The 21,245-nt window shown below is 40.6% G+C and overlaps 1 protein-coding gene across 1 annotated transcript in view; it reads right to left on the bottom strand.

The window, feature by feature from the left end:
- LOC128972451 (transmembrane 9 superfamily member 2-like) overlaps positions 1-21,245 on the bottom strand; it is a 37,394-nt gene that overhangs the window by 6,375 nt on the left and 9,774 nt on the right. Inside the window, exons 7-16 of the mRNA XM_054388435.1 lie at positions 20,868-20,979; positions 17,437-17,516; positions 15,654-15,762; positions 10,780-10,912; positions 9,050-9,169; positions 8,839-8,896; positions 6,100-6,259; positions 5,173-5,324; positions 3,325-3,436; positions 2,411-2,582 (exon numbers count right to left, since the gene is read on the bottom strand). Coding sequence (XP_054244410.1) covers positions 2,411-2,582; positions 3,325-3,436; positions 5,173-5,324; positions 6,100-6,259; positions 8,839-8,896; positions 9,050-9,169; positions 10,780-10,912; positions 15,654-15,762; positions 17,437-17,516; positions 20,868-20,979 — 1,208 coding nt within the window. The remainder of the gene's footprint in view (positions 1-2,410; positions 2,583-3,324; positions 3,437-5,172; positions 5,325-6,099; positions 6,260-8,838; positions 8,897-9,049; positions 9,170-10,779; positions 10,913-15,653; positions 15,763-17,436; positions 17,517-20,867; positions 20,980-21,245) is intronic.

Below are 21,245 nucleotides of genomic sequence, written 5' to 3' on the forward strand. Positions count from 1 at the left end.
ATGTCTTTGCTGCAAGAGTGGTCAGGGATGGGAACAGACTGTCCAAGGGAGGTGGTGGAATCACCATCCCTGGAGGTGTTCAAGAAATGTGTGGACATGGTACTTTGGGACATGGTTTAGTGGCGGCTATGGTGGTGGTGGGTTGATGGTTGGACTCAGTGATCTTAGAAGTCTTTTCCAATCAAAACAACTCTATGATCCTATGATTCCATACAAACACCAGTAACGAAAACAGTGTGTAAAGTTACAGTAGCAAGCTCCCTCACCTCCATAAACTTCTGACCTTTATTTCCCAAGGCAAATGATGTTAAAGAATCATTCACAAAGCAAAGCAAAGTTTGGTTTCTTCTGCTTGAGTCGGCTTACGTTTCAGCCAAAGATAAAATGAATAAAATAATAGAAATACAAACTAAATATGGGAAAGAAATATATCCCAGAATTTCACATAATCAAGGATTTTTTTTTCTTTTTTACACATTGTCTATACTTGTTATACCCACCACCCTTCAGTGCCTAATTGTCCTATTAAATGCAATTAAAACAAAACCCAAAAGAACCAGGTAGTTGCTTTCCTCATCAGCTATAACTGGAACAGAAGCATCACTACTGCAGTTCTACGTAAAGACCCAAAAAGGACACTGCAATTGTAACAGCAGCACACTTTTTTATTGTATTTTTGGGGCCTCACTGGTCTCCACATCAAGAACTTCAGAATCAGCACATCTGAAGCTTTTAAGGCCATTTCAGCAGCTGCCATGACAATTTCAATTATCATTTTATATATGAAAGGGATATTTTTAATTCGACCAATTTGCATCTCCTAAGTGAAATTGAAATTGGCAGGATAGAAACTAACCTATGCTAAAAACCCAGACACATTAACATATTGCTTTAGTTTAAAAGCAATTAAAACATTTTAGACTCTAGTTTGGCTTTTTTAATGCATAGAGATATTATAGAGGACATCTGGAGCTTGTCTGTTTCACCAGGATTTAAGCAGGGGTTTAATTGGCAATATGCCAGCTTCTATGTTTGCCTTCTAATAATTAAAGATTAGAAGCAAATCCTCCTTTTTTTTTCTGCTTCTTTTTAAAACTTTTTTTCCCCCCACTTTCTTTTGAATAGATACAGGTCTTAATAACAAGCAACAATACCAATCTAGCAGTAAGTGCCAGTTCACATTTTTTACAATAGGATTACTTTGTTCAAACACATACAGTGATTCAGTGTTTTATTATGAACAGTGCTTGCTTTTTTGCCTCCTCTCAGCCAGAATTGGAGGCAGTAAAGATGAAAGAGGCCTTCCTCAGCACTGAACTGACAAACTTGAAGTCTGATGCTGAGACTTAGTTTCATTACTTACTCTAGCCAGTCTTTTTCTAATTGTATCAAGGGAGTTAAGGGATGCATTTCCTAAAGCCAACACAAAGTAATGCCAGCAGGTTTCAATAATCAGGCACAAGATGGTAAGAAGTAACAACTCTGAACCATCAAGTTATCCACAAAGAGATCTCCTCCACTTCAAATCTTAGGAGTAAATGTAAAGTTTGGGTTTGCAAGCAGACCCACTATACAAATGGACACTTTCTCTAGTTCTACCACTGCACTACTTCATGATGCTAAGTAGAGACACAAGAGAGATCTGACTTCATGTGTTGGAACTGCATACTCAACAACAGCAGTATGATGAACACCAATATAAAATGCTCCTGGATATTTTTGAAGGCCAGTACTCTTCAAAGAGCCTCTAGTTTCATCTAACACATGGTAAACCTGGTATAGACTTCACATCCAATCAAGCTCAAAATTAGTTTGATCATGTTATGAACATTAGAGTACTTCTGTAGATGACATTTAGGCTGCATGAGTAACAGCAAAGAAATTGGACTGGAGGAGAGCCATGGTTCCAATAGGTTCCTCCAGCTAAGGTACATTCCTGTCATTAAGAACAGGTAAGACCACCTCTAACATACTAGAACTCCCTGTTTTCAACATTTACTTTTCCTGCCAACTTGCTTCACTTGCTAAGAGAGAAAGCTGAAAACACCTTTTATTGTCCATATGTGAAGTATAAAATCTCTAAATACAGAGCTTCTAGAACGAATTATGACATCCAGAATCAAATTAAACATCCATGACCCAGTGAACAAGAATGGCACTTTGAAAGTATAATGGTTGGAACTCACTGGTAATATAATATGCAATAAAGGAAAAATAATTTTACTGTTAAGGAATGTAATTTCAATTAGAAAAAAAAACCCAAAACTGTAATGCATGGTGTCACAAACCATAAAACCACCTAGAGAATAAGAAGTTGTAATAATGTTTTGCATAGTCTAAATTTCACCTACTGTTTGTCTCAAAAAAGTGGAACCCCCTGCCCTCATTTTAATTTGAGCAATGGACTTACCTGTGAAAAGGAAAAAAATCAAGACCATGATCATTGTGTAACCAAAGTATAAAATGGTGCTAGCTGTTCCTGTTATCTGGAGTTTAGAGAAGAAGTAATGGACTGCATAGATGAAGAGATAAACTGCTGTAAAGCTGCTCGTCAAGAACGATCGCCACCACCAGTGATAATCCTGAAAGAAAAAACAGTTGAATGAGATATCACAGGGAAGACAGAATACAAGCAAGCTGGTTAAAAAACATAACTTGTCTTGTGAAATCTATTTAACTATTTAATTTTTTTCTTTTGTTGAGATATTTCCAGCCAGCACATAGCTGCTTCTCAGTCAGCTGTAGTGCTTCCACTATGAACACGAAATTATTCTAAGATCAAGGCTGTTTATTGTTGGTTATCTGCTGCAAACAGTGGAGTTTGAAGCAAAAGGCATATTTCAGAAGAGTAGCTGTATTTCACTATCTGAAGAGGACAGACTTCAGGAAGCATGGGGAGGGAGTGTTTAGAAAGGCCTTTAGTGATAGGACAAGGGGCAATGGTTTGAAACTGGAGCAGGGCAGATTTAGCTTGGACATTATGAGGAAGTTCTTTAAAATGAGGATGGTGAAATGCTGGAACAGGTTGTCCAGGGACGTGGTTGAGGTCCCATCCCTGGAGACATTGAAGGTCAAGCTTGATGGTGCCCTGAGCAACATTATCTAGCAGGAGATGTCCCTGCTCATTGCAGGGGGGGTTGGACAAGGTGACTTTCGATGGTCCCTTCAAACCCAGTGCATTCTGTGATCCTTGTCACAGGCTGACAATAAAATCCATTCCCAGTGCCCAGCACATCACAGTACATGTGAACACCTCAACTCTGTTTCTAACACCTTCTAACTACAAGTTAGAAGTTCTAACTACATCAAAACTGTACTTTTTACCTCTGCACACAGATGAAAGTAGCACAGCAAAACTGTAGCCTCAGAACATGTAATTAGAAGAATTATAAAAACTAGGAACAGGAAACCAAACATGTAATACATCTGATGAGACCTAAAAGAAAACAAAAATCAGTAAGGGTCTAATTTTTCGTTACAGCTCTGAGTTAATTGATAGTTGTACCTGGCTAGATGTGAAGTTAATAAAAAAAAAAGAAAATAAAGAAATACAGTAAAATCCATACCACTGCAGTAAATATGACTACACCATTACTGGCTGATTCATAAAAAGATTTTTTTCTCTGTCTGAATGTACTTTGTAAACAAAACCACTGCTTTACAGAGCAATGCTCCATATTTCCCTTGAAACAAGCTTCAATCAGCTTCCACAGAGAACAGTTATGGGCAGTTTCCAGAAGCATTTATCACTACAGGCCTCCTTTAGCTTCCCCAATACTTGTACTCTTCCCCAGCTACAATACTCACGCCCTAATACTGCAGCTAAGTTTTCCAAGTGTCTCTGTTGTCACTGCATCCAACCAGATACTCATCCACTATGCCCAGACAAAGTATGAGTCCAAAACAAGGGATAAGCAAACAAAACACTCAGAATAATAAAATTCAAGAGAAATATGGTTGTTTAATTTGGTGTCTTTCAGATAAGGAAAGCAACCAAATCGACTTTGAGTCCTGGTGTCAGTGGAAGATTTGACAGAGGGAGTGGAATGTTCCCCTCCATGCTGCTGTAGGATAAATGATGAGAAATAATTTGGGAATTCAGCAATTTCAACTACAAAAGCCCTGAGCACACCTGCTTCTCAGCTCATTGCATTTTTCAGCATAGCTGTATTACACAGCTTCTACATTTGTTGCATTGCTGTGAAGGGCAAACATATCTAGCATGCTTGCATTTAGGAACTGATTTAAAGAACTGTTCCATGAGAAATCTCAGCATAAATAGAGGGCACCTAAAAAACTTGGCACATTCAGGTTAATATTTTCCACTGAACAACAATTCATTGCTTTCTACAAATCCCTGAAAGGAGGTGCAGTGTGGTGGGAGTTGGTATCTCCTTCCTAATCTAAGGCAATAGAAAGAGAAGAAATGGTTTGGAATTGTGCCAAGGGAGGTTTAGGTTGTAGATTAGAAAAAATTTCTTTCCTGAAAGAGTGGTCAGGCATTGGAACAGGCTGCCCAGGGAGGTGATGGAGTCACCATCCCTAGAGATGTTCAAGAAACATGTGGCCATGGTTTAATGGTCATGGTGGTCTTAGGTTGAAGGTTGTACTCCATGACCATGGAGATCTCTTCCAGCCAAAAAAACCCCATGATTCTGTAATACTTTAACTATCTCATGTTTACATTGTGAAAGTTATGAAAGATTGCACAAGTCTAATTTTCCATGCACTTGCTTGACCAGGTTTTAACAAGATTTAGGAGTGGTATGGATGTTACACAGGGGATGGAGCTTGTTTTGCAGCTGATAGAACCCTAAATCTTGACCTGATACTAAGTTAGCAGCTGAAACTGCTAGATCACATTTGTTTCACAGTTATACAACAGATTAAGTCCCACCCAGGCACAACAACATGAAACTATGTTTGGGCTGTTCAGAACCAGAAAGATAAAACAAGAAAACAGATGTTATACTTCAATTCATACTTTTCAGGTGTTAATTAGAACTAGATAATTTCTAAGCACAGAATAAATACGCAGGTTCTGGAAATTCCACAAGAGTCTGCAAGAACTCTTTTATTCTTCATATTCATTGGTTTGGGATGTTCAAACTCAACTCTGTGTTTATTATCAAACCAGAGTAACTCCAGTGAAAAACCCCTAGAGATACTCACCAAATGCTATTCAGAATGAAAAAAAGCTGAATAAAAATACATCCAAAGGGCAAGATGCCACCCATGATGATACCAGGCAAGGGCTTGGTGAAAAAGGACTGTTCTGGAATTTGGCGTGGGATTTGGTTTGTACGAACTGGATGTTCAATAGGCTGCAAATGAAATGAAGCTAAGTTGTTACATCATCAATAAAATTGCTTTTTCCTAAGAGCAGCATCTAAAGACTGGGTAAACAGAATTTTATTTTCATCCATAAATCATCACAAGCTACCAAACCAAGAAAATTAGAAACTTGATAACCATCACTAGGAAAAAAAAAACCATATTGCAGCTGCTGGTCAGTAACCAAAAAGGAAAGACATCTCCTCAACCCTTAATAAAAATACCACCTTCTTAGTTGTCTGGCATTGTCTCAAGCTACTGAAGTATGAACTGAAGTACCACTTCAAAATTTAAACTGCTGAGGTATTACCAAAGTACAAAATGCAAATAAGACCTCCAAGAGCACTACATAAATCTGATTCTAATGATTGGACATAAAAAAAATCCAAAGGTTTAGCATGACATTACAAGCACATAAAAAGCTGAGGGAGAGCAGGTTTAGACTGGATCTTAGGAAGAATTTCTTCAGTACAAAGGTGGTGAGACTCTGGAATAGGCTGTCCAGGGAGGCTGTGAATGCTTCCTCCCTTGGCTGCCTTGAGCAGGCAAATTAAGAGGTGTCCTTGCTCATGGCAGGGAGGTTGGAGTAGATGACCTCTGAGGTCCCTTCCAACCTGAGCCATTCTATGATAAACATGACAAACTGAAACATCATTTTACAGTCATATGGCTACAGACATTTCAGTGCCACCAGCTGGATCAAGGACTGTATGGCTCAACTGCAGAAGACAGGCTTATTCCACAAGTGTACTCCAAGAGCCCTACCTTCTCTTTGAAGCCAAAATATGCACCAACAAAAGTTAGGGGAACTGAAATTCCAAACCACATTGCTAGGATAGCAACCAAAGTGCCAAAAGGGATGGCAGCTGAAGATCCTTTCACCCACAGAATGAGATTCATAATGAAGAAATCAGCAAAGACAATCCTGAAAAAAAAAACAAAAGGTCAGAAAAGACATTAAAATACTCAGTATAAACATCAGGTAATACCAAAACCAAACCAGCTAAGCCTCCATCAAAAAAATAAAGCCTTTTGCAGTCTTCAGTTGCCCCAGAGTCCTAGTTACTTGCAGCAATAGTGTAATGTAAAAAATGCTTGCAACACCTAGTGCTTATAATGCAACTATCTATGGTAAAGCCATTATTTGAAATTGACTCTGCACATAAAAAAGTAAGATTCAAGTGAAAAACAAACATACAAGGAATACTAAAAGAAAAAATAAATAAAAAGCCTTCTATCTAAATCAGCTTTCCTATTACTGCCAGTTAATTCCTTTATTTAGGTCCTTTCTAACTAGTCAATTCTATCTGAAAAAAAAAAACACAGTGACAGCAAGCCCCACTACTTAGGAAACCAAACATCACTCTCACAAAGGTATGTCCTGCTGCAGCATGTGTCACAGTAACATGCTAGCAGAAGAGTGGACTAAAGAGGGCTCTTCCCTACAACAGGAATCTTTGTGTTAACATTTCATGCATTTACACCGTTAATAAGTCCACATCTTCTGAGAACTGAAATAAAGACTTGGACATCACCTCTCTCCAGACCTGTTCTTCCCTCCCCAGTGAAGTGCATCTGCCTCATTTTCTAAATATCATGGGAGAAGACTGGAAAACAACTCCAAGATGAGGTTGGACCAGATGCTCCTTGGGGTCCCTTGCAGCCTGGCATTCTATCACCAAATCACAGGATGTTACGGGTTGGAAGGGACTTTGAAAGACCATCCAGTCCAACCCCCCCTGCCAGAGCAGGATCACCCAGAGCAGATCACACAGGAATGCATCCAGGTGGGTTTTGAGTATCTCCAGAGAGGGAGACTCCACAACCCCCCAGGGCAGCTTGTTCCAGTGTTCCATCTATGATTCTGTGATAAACCATACGATGAAGATTTCAAACCCATCCCACTCAAAGCAAAGCAAAACGTACTGCAAAGGAACCCCACAGAAATGCTTTCCTGAATTTCTGTTATTCATGAATTCAGAGATGTATCACAGAATTCAGCCTCAGGAAGGGCCCCTTCACAGTCCACCATCATCTGGGTTTTGTTAAAGAAACGTTTCTGAGGCAGAATTTAAACTGCCCTGGAGAGAACACACATCCCTCACTGCATTTGATTTCAAAAGGCAGGAGGGAAGATTAGAGCAATAGACAGGTTCCTTCTTCCCTAGGAGAGGCTCTATACTTGCCAAAACTGTTTGGGGGAATAGACTTGTTAAATAAACACACCCAAGCAATCCCTGGTGGAAACATTTGTTGAATGAAAAAAACAAACAAACAAACAAACAAACAAAAAACCACCAAAAAAACCAACAAATGCATTTTAGAAGTCTTGCTAATCTTTATCATCTGCCCACACTCCTAACAGACATTACTCACCCCCTCCAAAGTCAGAAAAAAAAAATACTGGTAACAAACTCCTATCAGTCAACCAAGACTGCAATAGCCTGAGGCTGTTTATGATTTTATGCAAATCCACTCAACCAACATAGCATAATCAAGACATCTGTTCCTCTCCTACCATTCCCAATCATTTTACTTCCTCTGTGAAACTTAATTTATCCAGGAGTTTAAATAATCAGCACAGTATTTTTTGCACCGATAAATGTTTTCTCCTCTCTCCAGATAATATCTACATGACAGCAGGGAGACTGGAGCACATTTTGGTTAGAAATAAGATTCCCTCGTAGCAATTACTACACTCAGTTGTTATCCAATGTATTGCATTTCATTTGATGAAATGCTACTATACTCACCCCCTGCTCCCAAAAAAGCCAATTCTGGGTTTTGTTTGGAGAGAGATACCTTACAAAATTACTTATAACCTTTTCCTCTATTTCTGTCAAAGACATTTGTAAAAGGGTAACTTCATGTATCCAAAATTGCAACCAAGAAATACAGGTTTCCAGAAGAAATTAGTTTCTGTTCTTTTTTATTCTCTCACCTAATTCTCATAGAAGTTCTTGAGAGCAGTAAGAAAAAGGAAAGGCAGGAGAGCTATCACCCTTCCCAAGAATGAGAGTATTGGCCATAGCATGGTACACAGAACAGAATCACAGAATGGTTCAGGTTGGAAGAAACCTTAAGGCTCATCTAGTTCCAAGCCCCCCTGCCATGGGCAGGGACACCTTCCACTAGACCAGGTTGCTCAAGGCCTCATTCAACCTGGCCTTGAACACTTCCACAACCTCCCTGGATAACCTGTTCCAGTGTCTCCCCACCCTCACTCTAAAGAATTTCTTCCTAATCTTCAGTCTAAATCTCCCCTCTTCCAGTTCAAAGCCATTGTTCCTCATCCTGTCACTCCCAGCCCCTGTCAAAAGTCCCTCCCCAGCTCTCCTGTAGCCCCCTTCAGGTACTGGAGGGCTGCTCTAAGGTCCCCCTGTAGCCTTCTCTTCTCCAGGCTGAACAATAAAGAAATAATCACAGGTGTAATAAAATAATCCCCCACCCCACATTCATTTATACCTAAGAATAAAGGAAAGAACAAGGACAAATAATACTAACCCAGGGCAAAGCAGAGCTGTAAGCAAAACATTTGTCTTCCACTTCTCGCCTCTAAAAGCTGAGGGGGAAAAAGTAAAAACAATTTCAAGTTCAGAACTCTTCTGCAAGAAGCAGATTTGTGGTCTGTAACAGCAGCTCCAGTCTGAGGTTTATATTAAGTCAAGTCTGTATTTAAGCTGCTGTGTCACATTCAACAAATGCACATACTCACTCTTGTACATCCTAGCAGACACGTAACCAGCTGGGGTTCCCAGTAACACCCACAGTACAACTGCACAGGTCATCAAAGCACCACGATTGGCAGGAGAAAGAAAACCAAGGCAAGCTAGGACTAAAAAGGGAAAAAGATTTAGTCATTTGTGGACAGGTGTCAAAATTCCTTTGTTACACACATGGCACTGTATAGGTTTATCCTTTCCATCACCAGGTATTTGAATGAAGGCCACATACCTAAGCTCTCCTATATCCCCCTCATATCACCATACCCCTAATATCTCTGTTCCATTCATCATAAAGCATTACTTTCACCTCAGCTTTTAAACAGACAGTTCCTTGTAATCAAAAGGCTGAACAATAAAATGCCACACAGAGATGAACAATGAACCTGAACCATATTTCAAGTCTCCTCCTCTTCTAAGCATTCATGCTCCATACCTGTGCATGTTAAGTAACAAGGGAGCTTTAAGGTGTATCGTGAAGGACATCTGAGAAAGCAGCTCTACAGAAGCCAAAAGCTTTGACAGAGCTAAGAGGTGGGTTGCTTTTATTGTTGGGAGGGGAAGCTGTTGGGGGTTTCTTTTAGGCTTTGGTGGCTTTCTTTATTTGGTTTTATGTTTTCTTTTTTTTATATGAAGATAGAAGATCTCTGAAGCATGGAGACACTTGCTTGAAATTCCACAAAAGGCTCTCAGCAACCATGATGAACAACACTTGAGTCAAGAATACATGAGCTTGAAAATAAGCCTCTTGATTAAAAGAAGGCTGCCTGTGTCTAAATTAATGGTAGAATCACAGAACAGGTAGAGGCCAGCCCAGAAATAAGTCTGTCAGTGTCTCTAGTGGGAAGTTTTTGTTTACAACCAGAAAAAAAGATTTCCCCCTCTCCTTCAATTTCTTTCTGTACTCTGAGAGTTGCACAGGAAACTATGGCAGTCAAGCAAGCTGCAGAGTTCCAATCAATACTGAAACACAAGTCTAACAACAAAATTCTATTAATCTTAAGGCATCATGTAATGAATAGAAAACAAACGCAGCTCCTCTATAAAAGACCACAAAAATCTGAATAAAACATGGATATCATATTTTGAACACTTCTTTTGTATTAAATATCAGTACACACCCCAATTCTACTCTAGAGTAAGAAAAGGAATGCTCGTATACTTTATAGATATCACATAATAAAGCACCAACTTGTGCCAGGTTACATCATCACATGCATATATAGCTACTCATGGCAGGCTCTCCTATTATCACATGCATATATAGTTATTTATGGTAGGCTCTCCTAGTATCTCTCTGTTGTGTCAGTGTTATTTCATTGACATACCTTCTTGCTCTCAATGCTGCATGGCTGCAGGCTGTTGTGTCAAACCTATTAGAAAGTGTCCTGAGAACATTAAAAGCTTTGATTACGTGTCTTTGAACTTGCATTACTGGGTCCTTAGATAATTCACACCATGACAAACCGGGTTTGCTTTGTTTTATAAAGGAGCTTATAAAGAGGAGGCTTCATTTCTGCAATCAGGAAGGATCTAAATCAGCCCAGACACCACCACATTTTGAATGACATTGATTGCAAAAGCATTATCAAACTACCTAGGTCGTTATGAAACATAAATAACTTTTTCTTTAAGGAAGGATTTCAGTTCCCAAACATTTGTTTCATTCCATCTTTCTTATGCTATGACAGCACAAACACATCACCTTAATAAAGTTACTTACATAAAGTAATAAATGTCATAATGAATATTTGTGTTCCTTGGCCCAAAAAGACAGACAGTAACATTCCCTTCCTTGGAGGTCTGAACACATCTCCGTGAACCAGCTTCCAGCCAAATTCCTCTTGGGCATCTTCCTGGATAAAATAGACAATGTCTTTAGCAATGACACATAATGCAGCAGTGAATTAACACAAAAAAAGACGCAAAATACATATTTAAAGTTTGATTAACTTCCAATTTAGATCCAAAGAGAGACTAATTGCATGTGATTCATCGCTCATTGATTTTTATAACCCCCCAATGGTTCACTGAAAGAAAAAGGCAGGATTTATCAAGAAAATCCTCATCTCAAAGCAAGAAAACAACAAAATGTAATTAGCCAAACCATGTAACATCCGTCTAAATTTAAAACTAAACCAAAGCACGCCAGTTAATTTAACTTGGATTACAGCATTTCATCCTAGTTCAAGCATTTCTCCTTCTTGCTTCCATTACAAAGAACATCAGTCTCAATGATAATAGTAGAGAAGAAGGAAATGGTCCCTGTACTCCAGGAAAAAAAAAAAAAACAATCATCTGCTCTCTAGACTCACTAGGACCAAGTACCTAAACTTCCCCTGGTGCAGCTTGAGGCCATCACCTCTCATCCTGTTCTTAGTTACTGGGAGAAGCAGCCAACACCAGTCTCACTCCTACCTCTTTTCAGGTAGCTGTAGAGAGCAATGAGGTCTCCCCTCAGTTTCCTCTTCTTCTTCCTCCTCCTCTTCTTCCAGCTAAACAACCCCAGTTCCCTCAGCTGATCCTCACCAGCCCTGTTCTCCAGACTCTTCACAAGCTTTGTTGCCCTTCTCTGGACCTGCTCCAGCACCTCAATGTCCTTCTTGGAATAAGGGACCCAAAACTGAACTCAATATTCAAGGTGTATGTGGCCTCACCAGTGCTGAGCACAGGCAGAAAAATCACTGTCCTGGTCCTGCTGGCCACACCATTTTTGGTACAGCCTAGGAAGCTGTTTGCCTTCCTGGCCACCTATGTACAAAGAATTCAGCAATATTTTATATTGCTAACTTTTAAAGAACTGTACAACTAATCCATGTAGGAAACTACACATTATAGTTACCAAAAAAAAAAAAAGAACTGAAGAAAACCTAAAGATATACTTTTGAATCCTGACCACTATGCTAAGCACTACCGATTTTTTTTTTTTAAAAAGTGCAGTAATCCTCACCTTATCCACTGCTTTAGCCTAGTTCTCAAAACATGTAATAAAGATTTAAGGCCTTTACACTCAAGTAGTCATGATCAAAGAGATTTTTAAAAAGGAGGACAAGAGTTTTACCTCTCACCCTTGAAAAGATACTGAAATGAATTTTCTTAAGTTCATTTTGGGAGATCTTTTCTTAGTCAAAAGACCCTCTAAGTAATAGAATGATTTCTAAACACTTTATTAATGCGTAACTCACTCAATCTACATCACACTAAAATCCAGTTGGTATTAGCTGAACCTTAAATGCACCACAATCATTGGCTTGTGCATTGATCTCTTTTCAAGTAGAATCCCCAGCATTCCCTAAGTGTAAGATTCTGGTTTGCCTCACTGCAGTTTCTCAGCCCAGGTCCTCTTTTGCACACTTATTTCACACCTTATTAAATCAGCTCCTTGAACTGCAACAGATCTTTAAGTCACTTACAACTGGCAAGAACATTAAAAAGTGTGGTTTTTTTGAAAGTCACACCTATTCCTGCTGTTATCCATAAAAACTAATCAAGCTTCCACAAGTCTTGCTCTTTATCACATTAAGAATGACCAGCTAATAAAGACAACACAGCGTAAGATATTGAACATAATTTAATTGTGAGATCAAACAGGGAGCTTCACAAAAACAATCAGTTAAAGGATGTGGAAAAATTCTTCCACTTTAATTACTCTCTGAATTTGCATTAACAAAAGATATTAAATATCAAAACCACAAAGAAGAACAAAAGTACTGTCAGATGTTTCAGTTTCAATATGAAACATTTTTGTGGATTTAAAAATATGCCTTTATCAAGATTGAAAGCAACAACAGTGAAAATTCAAACCTTTGTAGTATCTGACATTTCCCATCTTTGGCTTGCAGATACCACTTATACCAATGGGAAAGAAATTTTTTTCCTCAGCCTTTCACTCACAGTCAACTGGTCAAGTCTCCAACTCACAATCAGTTATATTCTCTTCAACCTAGACAGCAAGCCACTGGTGACCTGCCTCTTTCCCATTTTAAGAGGTATATTCATAGGATGGCTTAGGTTGGAAGGGACCTTAGAAATCATCGACTCCAACCTCCCTGCCATGGAGCATAGACATCTCTCAAACAAATTTGGTTGCTCAAGGCTTCATTCAACCTGGCCTGGAACACCTCCAGGGAGGAGGCATCCTGTTTGAGAGTCTCACCACCCTCATACTGAAAAACTTCTTCCTAAAATCCAGTCTAAACCTACTCTCCCTCAGCTTAAAACCATTCCCCCTTGTCCTGTCTCTAGATACCCTTATTGAAAGTCCCTCTCCAGCCTACAGGAGTAGGATACCTTCAGGTATTGGAAGGCAGCTTTTAGTTTCCCCCAAGTCTTCTCTAGGTTGAGCAACCCCAGCTCCCTCAGCCTATCCTCATAGCAGAGGTGTTCCAGCCTTTGGATCATCTTTGTGGCCCTCCTCTGGACTCACTCCAACAGTTCCATGGTCCTTCTTATGATGGGGACATCCGAACTGTATACAGCATTCAAGGTGAGGTCTCACAAGAGCAGAGATCCTTCTGGATTACATCCCTGCCCTCAAGTGAGTCCAGCACACCAGTTCTCAAAAGAAACTCACAGCAGGTTCAGTCCCTACGTTAGCCCAGTGATCAGCAGAAGAACTATACATTTAAAACAAGCAAACCAAACATGCACACACAGACATATATAATTTACACACACACACCAAGTAGCTCCATCACAGCTAGAAATCAGTTGTGTTGCACATGAACTGCTAACAGTGTATGTCATTCCACCACAATTTCTAGCTACAGACAAAAGGCAACATCAAACAGTCTGTGTTAATCAGAACTTCTCCCATAGCATTTAGCAAGACTGCTACTGATCCTCACAATAATTTCACTCCATTATTGGCTGTTAATTTTTCTGCTGCTTTCTGCAGTAATCACCTGATGTTGGTTGGGGTTTTTTTTAATATGTTGCTTTATGAAGTTGCACTGCATACTTCTCATGAAATTTAGACCACAAACCATCCAAACTTCATAAGCCACATCTTAGTACACATTTTCTGGACACACTATCCTAAAAATACTATACAGAAATAATCTCTTTGGGATTGGAAAAAATCACAGCAGCTCAGTTTTCTAGGGCAGCTTCATTACAACAGGGCCATTATCTGGATGCAGTAGTTTTAAGCCTGATCTTCTGAAGAGGGGAAAAAAAACCCACAATTATCAATAAAAAGAACTGTTATTTTCACAAGTTCAATTGTTTAGACTATTAAAAATGCATTTTTAGAGAGAAAATATGCCAAAATGAGTAGCAAAGTCTTTGCTCTTGTGCTACAAATGTCTCTGCAAGAGATCCAAGTGCGGGTCCTGTGCTAAGGCCACACAGCATGACTAAAGACAGGGCCACAGCAAGAAACGATCTTACATATATTCTCAGGTTGCTACCATTGCTCAATGGGTGGTGCTGGAAGAAAGCTCTGGAGGTCATCTTGTCCCACTTCCCTGCAAGGCCAGCTAAAGCAGGTTAACCAGAACTATGTCCAGGGGACTTTTGAATATCTCCAAGGATGGATATAGAATCATGGAATTGTCAGGGTTGGAAGGGACCTCAAGGATCACCCAGTTCCACCCCTCCTGCCATGGGCAGGGACACCTCACACTACAGCAGGTTGCTCACAGCCACATCCAGCCTGGCTGCAAAAACCTCCAGGGATGAGGCTTCCACCACCTCCCTGGGAAACCTGTGCCAGTGTCTCACCACCCTCATGGGGAAGAACTTCTTCCTAACATCCAATCTGAATCTACTAATTTCTAGTTTTGTTCCATTCCCCCTAGTCCTATCACTCCCTGACACCCTAAAAAGTCCCTCCCCAGCTTTCTTGCAGCCCCCTTCAGATACTGGAAGGCCACAAGAAGGTCTCCTGGGAGGCCTTCTCTTCTCCAGACTGAACAGCCCCAACTCTCTCAGTCTGTCCTCATAGGAAAGGAGCTCCAGCCCTCTGCTCATCCTTGTGGCCCTTCTCTGGACACATTCCAGCACATCCAGATCTTTCCTGTAATAGGGGCTCCAGAATTCCATCCCAAATTCCATAAATAAACACACTGGGTGGCTAGGTCAGTGTCATACCACGAGCTACACATTCAGACTGACTCTGTAACACAACCATAGGACTCAGGAGCAATGGCCACATCTTGATGGTGAACCAGTGCCAGAACACTTTCCAGTATCTGCACTGTGTTTGTGGCTGCTGACAGGCTGTCAAAGTATTTATTAAAAAAAGACTTGTCTTGGTTGAGACCTTAGAAAAAACAGTTCAAATAGGAGTTTGTTCACTACCAAAAAGTTTCTATGAACCACTCCACATACTTTTAAAATCTGAAGTCTGTCCTTGCATATGACAAGCTCATCAAATGATGCTAGAAAAATAAGACTGTCACATGTGTCCAGGGATTCCTGCTGTTAGAAAAGCTGAAATAGCAAGAAAGCTGTTTTTAACCCCCAGATATACTAGCATGTATCAAATTCCTGGCAGTTATCCATTTCTTCAGACTGTATTCAGTAGTAATTGATAGCCATCACTATCACCAGAAAAAAATATGTGCCCATGTAAAAGCTGTGTGTCTTACTCACAGAAGAGTCAATCTGGTTGTATCTTGCAATGTCTTTATGAAGAGTCCTCAGAATGATCATGGCCACCATGCCAGATAAGAAGAGAACAATTACCAGGGAATTCATTATGCTGTAGATAAAGAAAAATTCAAACTTTCAATCCACTTACTCAGGTTTCAGGAAGTGCATTACACATCACAGCACATGTACAGCTCAGGTCTGAGGAACAGCCTTAGATACTCACACTTCAGTCATTCAGACTTTTAGCTGCTAACACAAACTGTGTCCTGCTAGCTAGGAAACTTCTCTGACAGCAGAGAAGTCCCCCAGGTACTCAGCACTGGTGAGACCACAACTGGAGTACTGGGGTCAGTTTTGGGGTCCTCACTCCAAGGACATGAAGGTGCTGGAGGCGGTTCAGAGAAGAGCAATGAAGCTGGTGAAGGGTCTGGAGAACAGACCTGGTGAGAAGCAGCTGAGGCAACTGGGGTTGTTTTAGCCTGGAGAAGACTGAGGAGAGATCTCATTGCTCTCCACAATCACCTGAGAGGAGGTTGGAGCCAGGTATGTGTCAGTCTCTTTTCCCTAATAACAAGTAATAGGAGGAGAGGAAACGGCCTCAAGTTGCCTCAGGAGAGGTTTAGTTTGGACATTAGAAGCTTCTTAATTGGAAGACTTCTCAAAGCCTGGAATAGGCTTCCCAGAGAGGTGGTTGAATCCCCATTCCCTGGAAGTGTTTGAAAGAGGCAGAGATATGCTGCTGAGGGCCATGGTTTATCACCAGGCTTGGCAGAGTTAGAGAATGGTTGGACTCAATGACCTTAAAGGCCTTTTCCAACCAGAACCATTCTATGAAATCCTTCTGAATGAGGAGATGAAGTACAGCTAGCTAAGCTCATGAGGACTTACTAGGGTTTGAGTCAGTATTTTCCCACCTGGAGAAGATAAATTGGTTTGTGCACCTTTCTAATTTCTTAGGAGACAGAAGTGGGAAGAATAGTGTCTTCTGATAGATTGTTAACTCTCAAGACAGCTACATATTGGTTTTCCTTATTTTCCTCCCACACAGTTCAGAATTTCCCTGATGAAACAGCTACAGCTCTTAAAGCAAACTTTGTCAAGTAGATTTTATATTAACCAATGAAATCCACATCATGTCATTTCATGTTTTGTAGAGACATTTAATCAGACGAGCCCTTTGCAAACACTTTAGATGGCAAACATGACACTTCAGCAGAAATTACAAACTTACTTAGTTCAACTTGCATGGTAGAGAGGGAAATGGAAGCTTTTCACAGACATCTTGTACTCATAAAACCCCTTCTTTTTACTCTTAGCAGCTGCTGAGCACAAAACACATAGTACACACTCATACCTCTCACTTGGCAGTGAGAGAAAGCCAGACAGTAACAAGAATGCCACAGAGCAGCAATGTCTCAAAAAATGGAATTAAAAAAAACCCAAAACAAACAAACAAACAAAAAAAATCCACACCAAAAAAAACCCACAAATAACCAAAAAAAAAAAAAACCTAAACCTTCTACAGAATGGAGACAATAAAGTAACATGATGGAAACTGTTTTCCTTTTGGACACCAATGATGTATTCCTTTGCTGAAATGGAATACTACACTTGCTCCCAAGAGAAGGAAGTCTGATAAAAGTTGCTTCACACATGAAAACAAGAAAGTTTTCTTGCCTGGAAACTACAAACTTTTTTCTACTTCAGCATATCCCTAGCAGCACAAATAAGAAATCTTTGTGATCCCCTGCAAGGTTAATCACTGAGTAAATGCAAATCTTACCTAAACCACTGGATATTTGTATGTGGCATGGACTCCAAAATGTAGTCCCATCTGGAAGCCCACTTGATATTATTCTTCTCCTACAAAGAAATTAAATAGCAATTAATAGAAACAAGTACATGTTTGCTACAGTCTGAGGGGGAATAAACACATCAAATGTCTTCCACAAATCTTCTGTTCTGAATTAATGCCTAAGCTTGGTATCAGTCCTGGATGTTAGGCCTCCCTCTTGCATTAGTTCATCTCTTAAGCCTCTCAAAGAATATCTTGTTTATTGAAATCTCTCATGCACACCTTCAACTGAGGCTTCACTTAGCCTCATCTCTTCATGATTTGGCATGTAGCTGCCTGCAGCTCCCAGATGCATGCAGAGAAACAATCATGCCATGACTGCAAGACACTCCCAGCATTGCACACTGATCTTGACACCTCAGCTTTGTTAAATGTACTCTTCAATCGTTTCTAGCTTTCCCTGCAATTGTTCTCTCATCATCTTTAATGTATTTCACACAGGCTTCCTCACCTCCCCCTCCATAATGCCATCTGATACAGACTGTTTTCCACTCTGATTTTTTGCAGACAACATTGATTTCCAGATACTCTTGTGAAGCATTTAAGAACTAAATCAGAAACTTGCACCTTCAAAGATGCTTCCATTCTCTTGCGTCTCCTTCTCTAAACACTTCATGCAAGAGCTGTAAAATCATCACTTGTTTCTCACCCCCAAGCCTTGTCCTCTGCAATTCATCTCACAGGATGTACTCATGATGTCCTGCTACCAAATTCTATCACCTGACTGGCACAAAGTTCTGCTGAACTTCATTAATCACTAGGTGATAATTTTTTTTTTTTAATTTTAGTCTCTCTCCAGCCTAGAATTTGAAAGTTCCAATGCACATTCTGGATGAAGAGCACAGAACAATGAAGGACTGCACCTACACAAGGAGAATGAAATTGCTCTTTATCAGTCCAACCAGTAGTTGCAGCAGTTCATAGCTAGCTGGGACAGTCTCAGAAGGGTGGTTCTAAAGTTTGCTACTAGAGTACCAAACTGCTCACATGCTTGCATTCCTGTACACTTGTGTACTGAACATTAGAGGCAGGATCACGTACACAGGGCCAAATACCTTGCTCCTGTCACAGAACCAGAGTGGTAGGGGTTAGGAGGGATCTCTGAAGATCATCCCTGTGAAGCCCAACCCCTGTGCTAAAAGAGGGTCACTGAGAACAGGTCACACAGAAAAGTATCCAGGAACATTTTGAGTGTCTCCAGAGAAGGAGACTCTGCAGCCTCTTTGGGAAGCCTGTTCCAGGGCTCCAGCACCCTCAAGGTCAAGAAGTTTTTCCTTAGGTTCAAGTGAAACCTCCTGTGTTCTAGTTTGTGCCCACTGTCTTTTGACCTATGACTGGGCATCACTGCAGAGCCCAGCCCCACCTCCTCTTGACCTGCACCTTTTAGCTACTGATCAGCACTGAGACGATCCCCTCGCAGGCTGCTCTTCTCCAGGCTAAACAGCCCCAGATCTCAGCCTCTGCTCCTAAGAGAGATGCTCCAACGCCTTCAGCATCTTCATGGCCCTCAATTGGACTCTTTCCAATAGTTCCCTCTGTCTCTAGAACTGGGGAGTTCAGAGCTGGATACAATGCTCCAGATGTGGCCTCACCAGAGCAGAGGGGGAGGAGACCCTCCCGCGAGCTGCTGGCCACACTCTTCTTAAAGCACACCAGAATGCCACTGGCCCTCTTAGCCCCAAGGCACATTGCTGGCTCATGGCGAACTTGTTGTCCACCAGCACTCCCAGCTCCTTCTCCCAGCTGCTTTCCAGGTCAAGCCCTCACCTGTACTGATGCAGGAGGTTATTCCTCCCTTGGTGCAAAACCTTACGTTTGCCCTTTTTGAACTCCATGAGGTTCACCCCTGTCCAATTCTCCAGCCTGCCCAGGTCTCTCTGAACAACAGCACAACCTGGCTGGGTGTCAGCCACTCCTCCCAGTTCTGTGTCATCAGCACACTTGCTGAGAGTGCACTGTCACTTCATCCAGGTCCTTGATAAAGATACTGAACAAGGCTTTCAATGAATTGAAGCAGACACCACAGCTTTCTAATCAGAATTCTGCTGCCATATTAGAGAGGACCATAAGCCAGTTACCCACTTGACTGATTTCTGTATTCAGGCTTTACTGAAACTCATGTTCTCCTATTTAAAAAGACCTTTTACTGATAAATATTCTTTTTTTAAGTTATTTTGAAACTACTGCTGAAAGCACACTGGGTATTACTTCAAATGAAGCCAAACAGCAGCTTTGCAGTGCTTGGCCATTGAGACATGCCGAGCACCATCTGCTGGAAGCATCCCAACTCCACAGGGCAGCTGCTCCCTTATTCTGCGGTGCAGAGCAGGAGAGGAGTTTGAGTCCCGACACCCAGCACATCACATGAATAACCATGCAAAGCTACAATCCTAAGCTGCAATTTATCATCAGGATTCAAACACAATGTTAATTTTACTACATGAATGAGCCTCCTGTCTATTAAGAGAGTCTAAGGAGGACTGGGTGTCTCAAGGGAAAAAGAACAGGATATAAAGCCTTGCACCTCCAGGTCACTGGTTCAAATCAACTTCAGTTTGGTAGAGTGAAAGCTGCTACAGTATGACAGCTGCTCAACTGCCTATACAACAGAAACTGGTGGTCTCAAGCCTGTGAGACTGGGGTCTTACATCAGGAAAACAATGATGCTTTTGGAACAGAGTGAAACCAAGGTACAAGGGTCTGAAGTTAGCTTGAATCAAATCATTCTCACTCCCATACAAGGCTCCCTGTCCATACTGGGGTAAAGACCCTCACTTCCTCCTGTTCAAGTAGTAACAGCTTGAATAAAGCATTTGAGTATCAGCAAACATTAGAGTATTAACTCTGAAAGATAAACGGCCACCCACTCAGAAAGCAACTAGTGAATAAAAGCAATGCAAAATGCAAGAAAACCTGTAATTTCACTAGAAAAAAAATTTACAATACACTGAAGTCATTATTTAACACAAAAGTGTCTCCAAATAGAATATAAACATTTCTTCCATGTCAGACTCTCAGTACCCTGACTGATCTCTGCAAACATAAAGCACACCTCAAAGAAGACAACTCCTGCAGCCATTCAATCTATTACCTTTCCATTAGTAATACAACAGGGCAACAAAAGGTCTTTGCTTATACATTCCAAGAGTCACTTAAACTACAGCAGTTTTCCCAAAACCTGTTACTTCTGTGATTCTGTAACAGAGAAGTAAGAGGTTTGGGGAGAACTGCTTTACACCACCATCTTTATGGAATTTATACTTCTTTAATCCAGTTCATGGCTGTTAGCAAATTATCCACTTGTTTTGATTTCATTCTTCTGAGAAATGACACGTTCATGTAGCAGATTCAAAACTTACTTCAAATGTCACAGAATAGGTGTAGATCAAATTCAGTTTATTAGTGAATTCTCCAGGAATCTCCATAGGTGGACCTTCACAGCTTAAGTTGTTCTCATCTGTATGTTTGTAGCTGGGGGGGGGGGGAACAACAATAAAAGAGTTAAATAAAATTGCATATGTTCTACAGGATGAATTTTCACAAATTCTTTTCTAAGGTAATTAAAACAGGCTTTATAAAAAAAAACAAAACGGTCCTCAAAAGACCAAAACAAACCCAAAAAACACCAAGCTGTGTATATCACTTCAGGGGGGGACCGGATGAACCTCGAGGTCCCTTCCAACCTGGTAGTCTATGAATCACTTCATAGCAGCTATTCAACTTTTTTGAAAACCTGA

The sequence above is a fragment of the Indicator indicator genome, chromosome 17 (assembly GCF_027791375.1).
Source record: "Indicator indicator isolate 239-I01 chromosome 17, UM_Iind_1.1, whole genome shotgun sequence".
NCBI classification, from domain to species: domain Eukaryota; kingdom Metazoa; phylum Chordata; class Aves; order Piciformes; family Indicatoridae; genus Indicator; species Indicator indicator.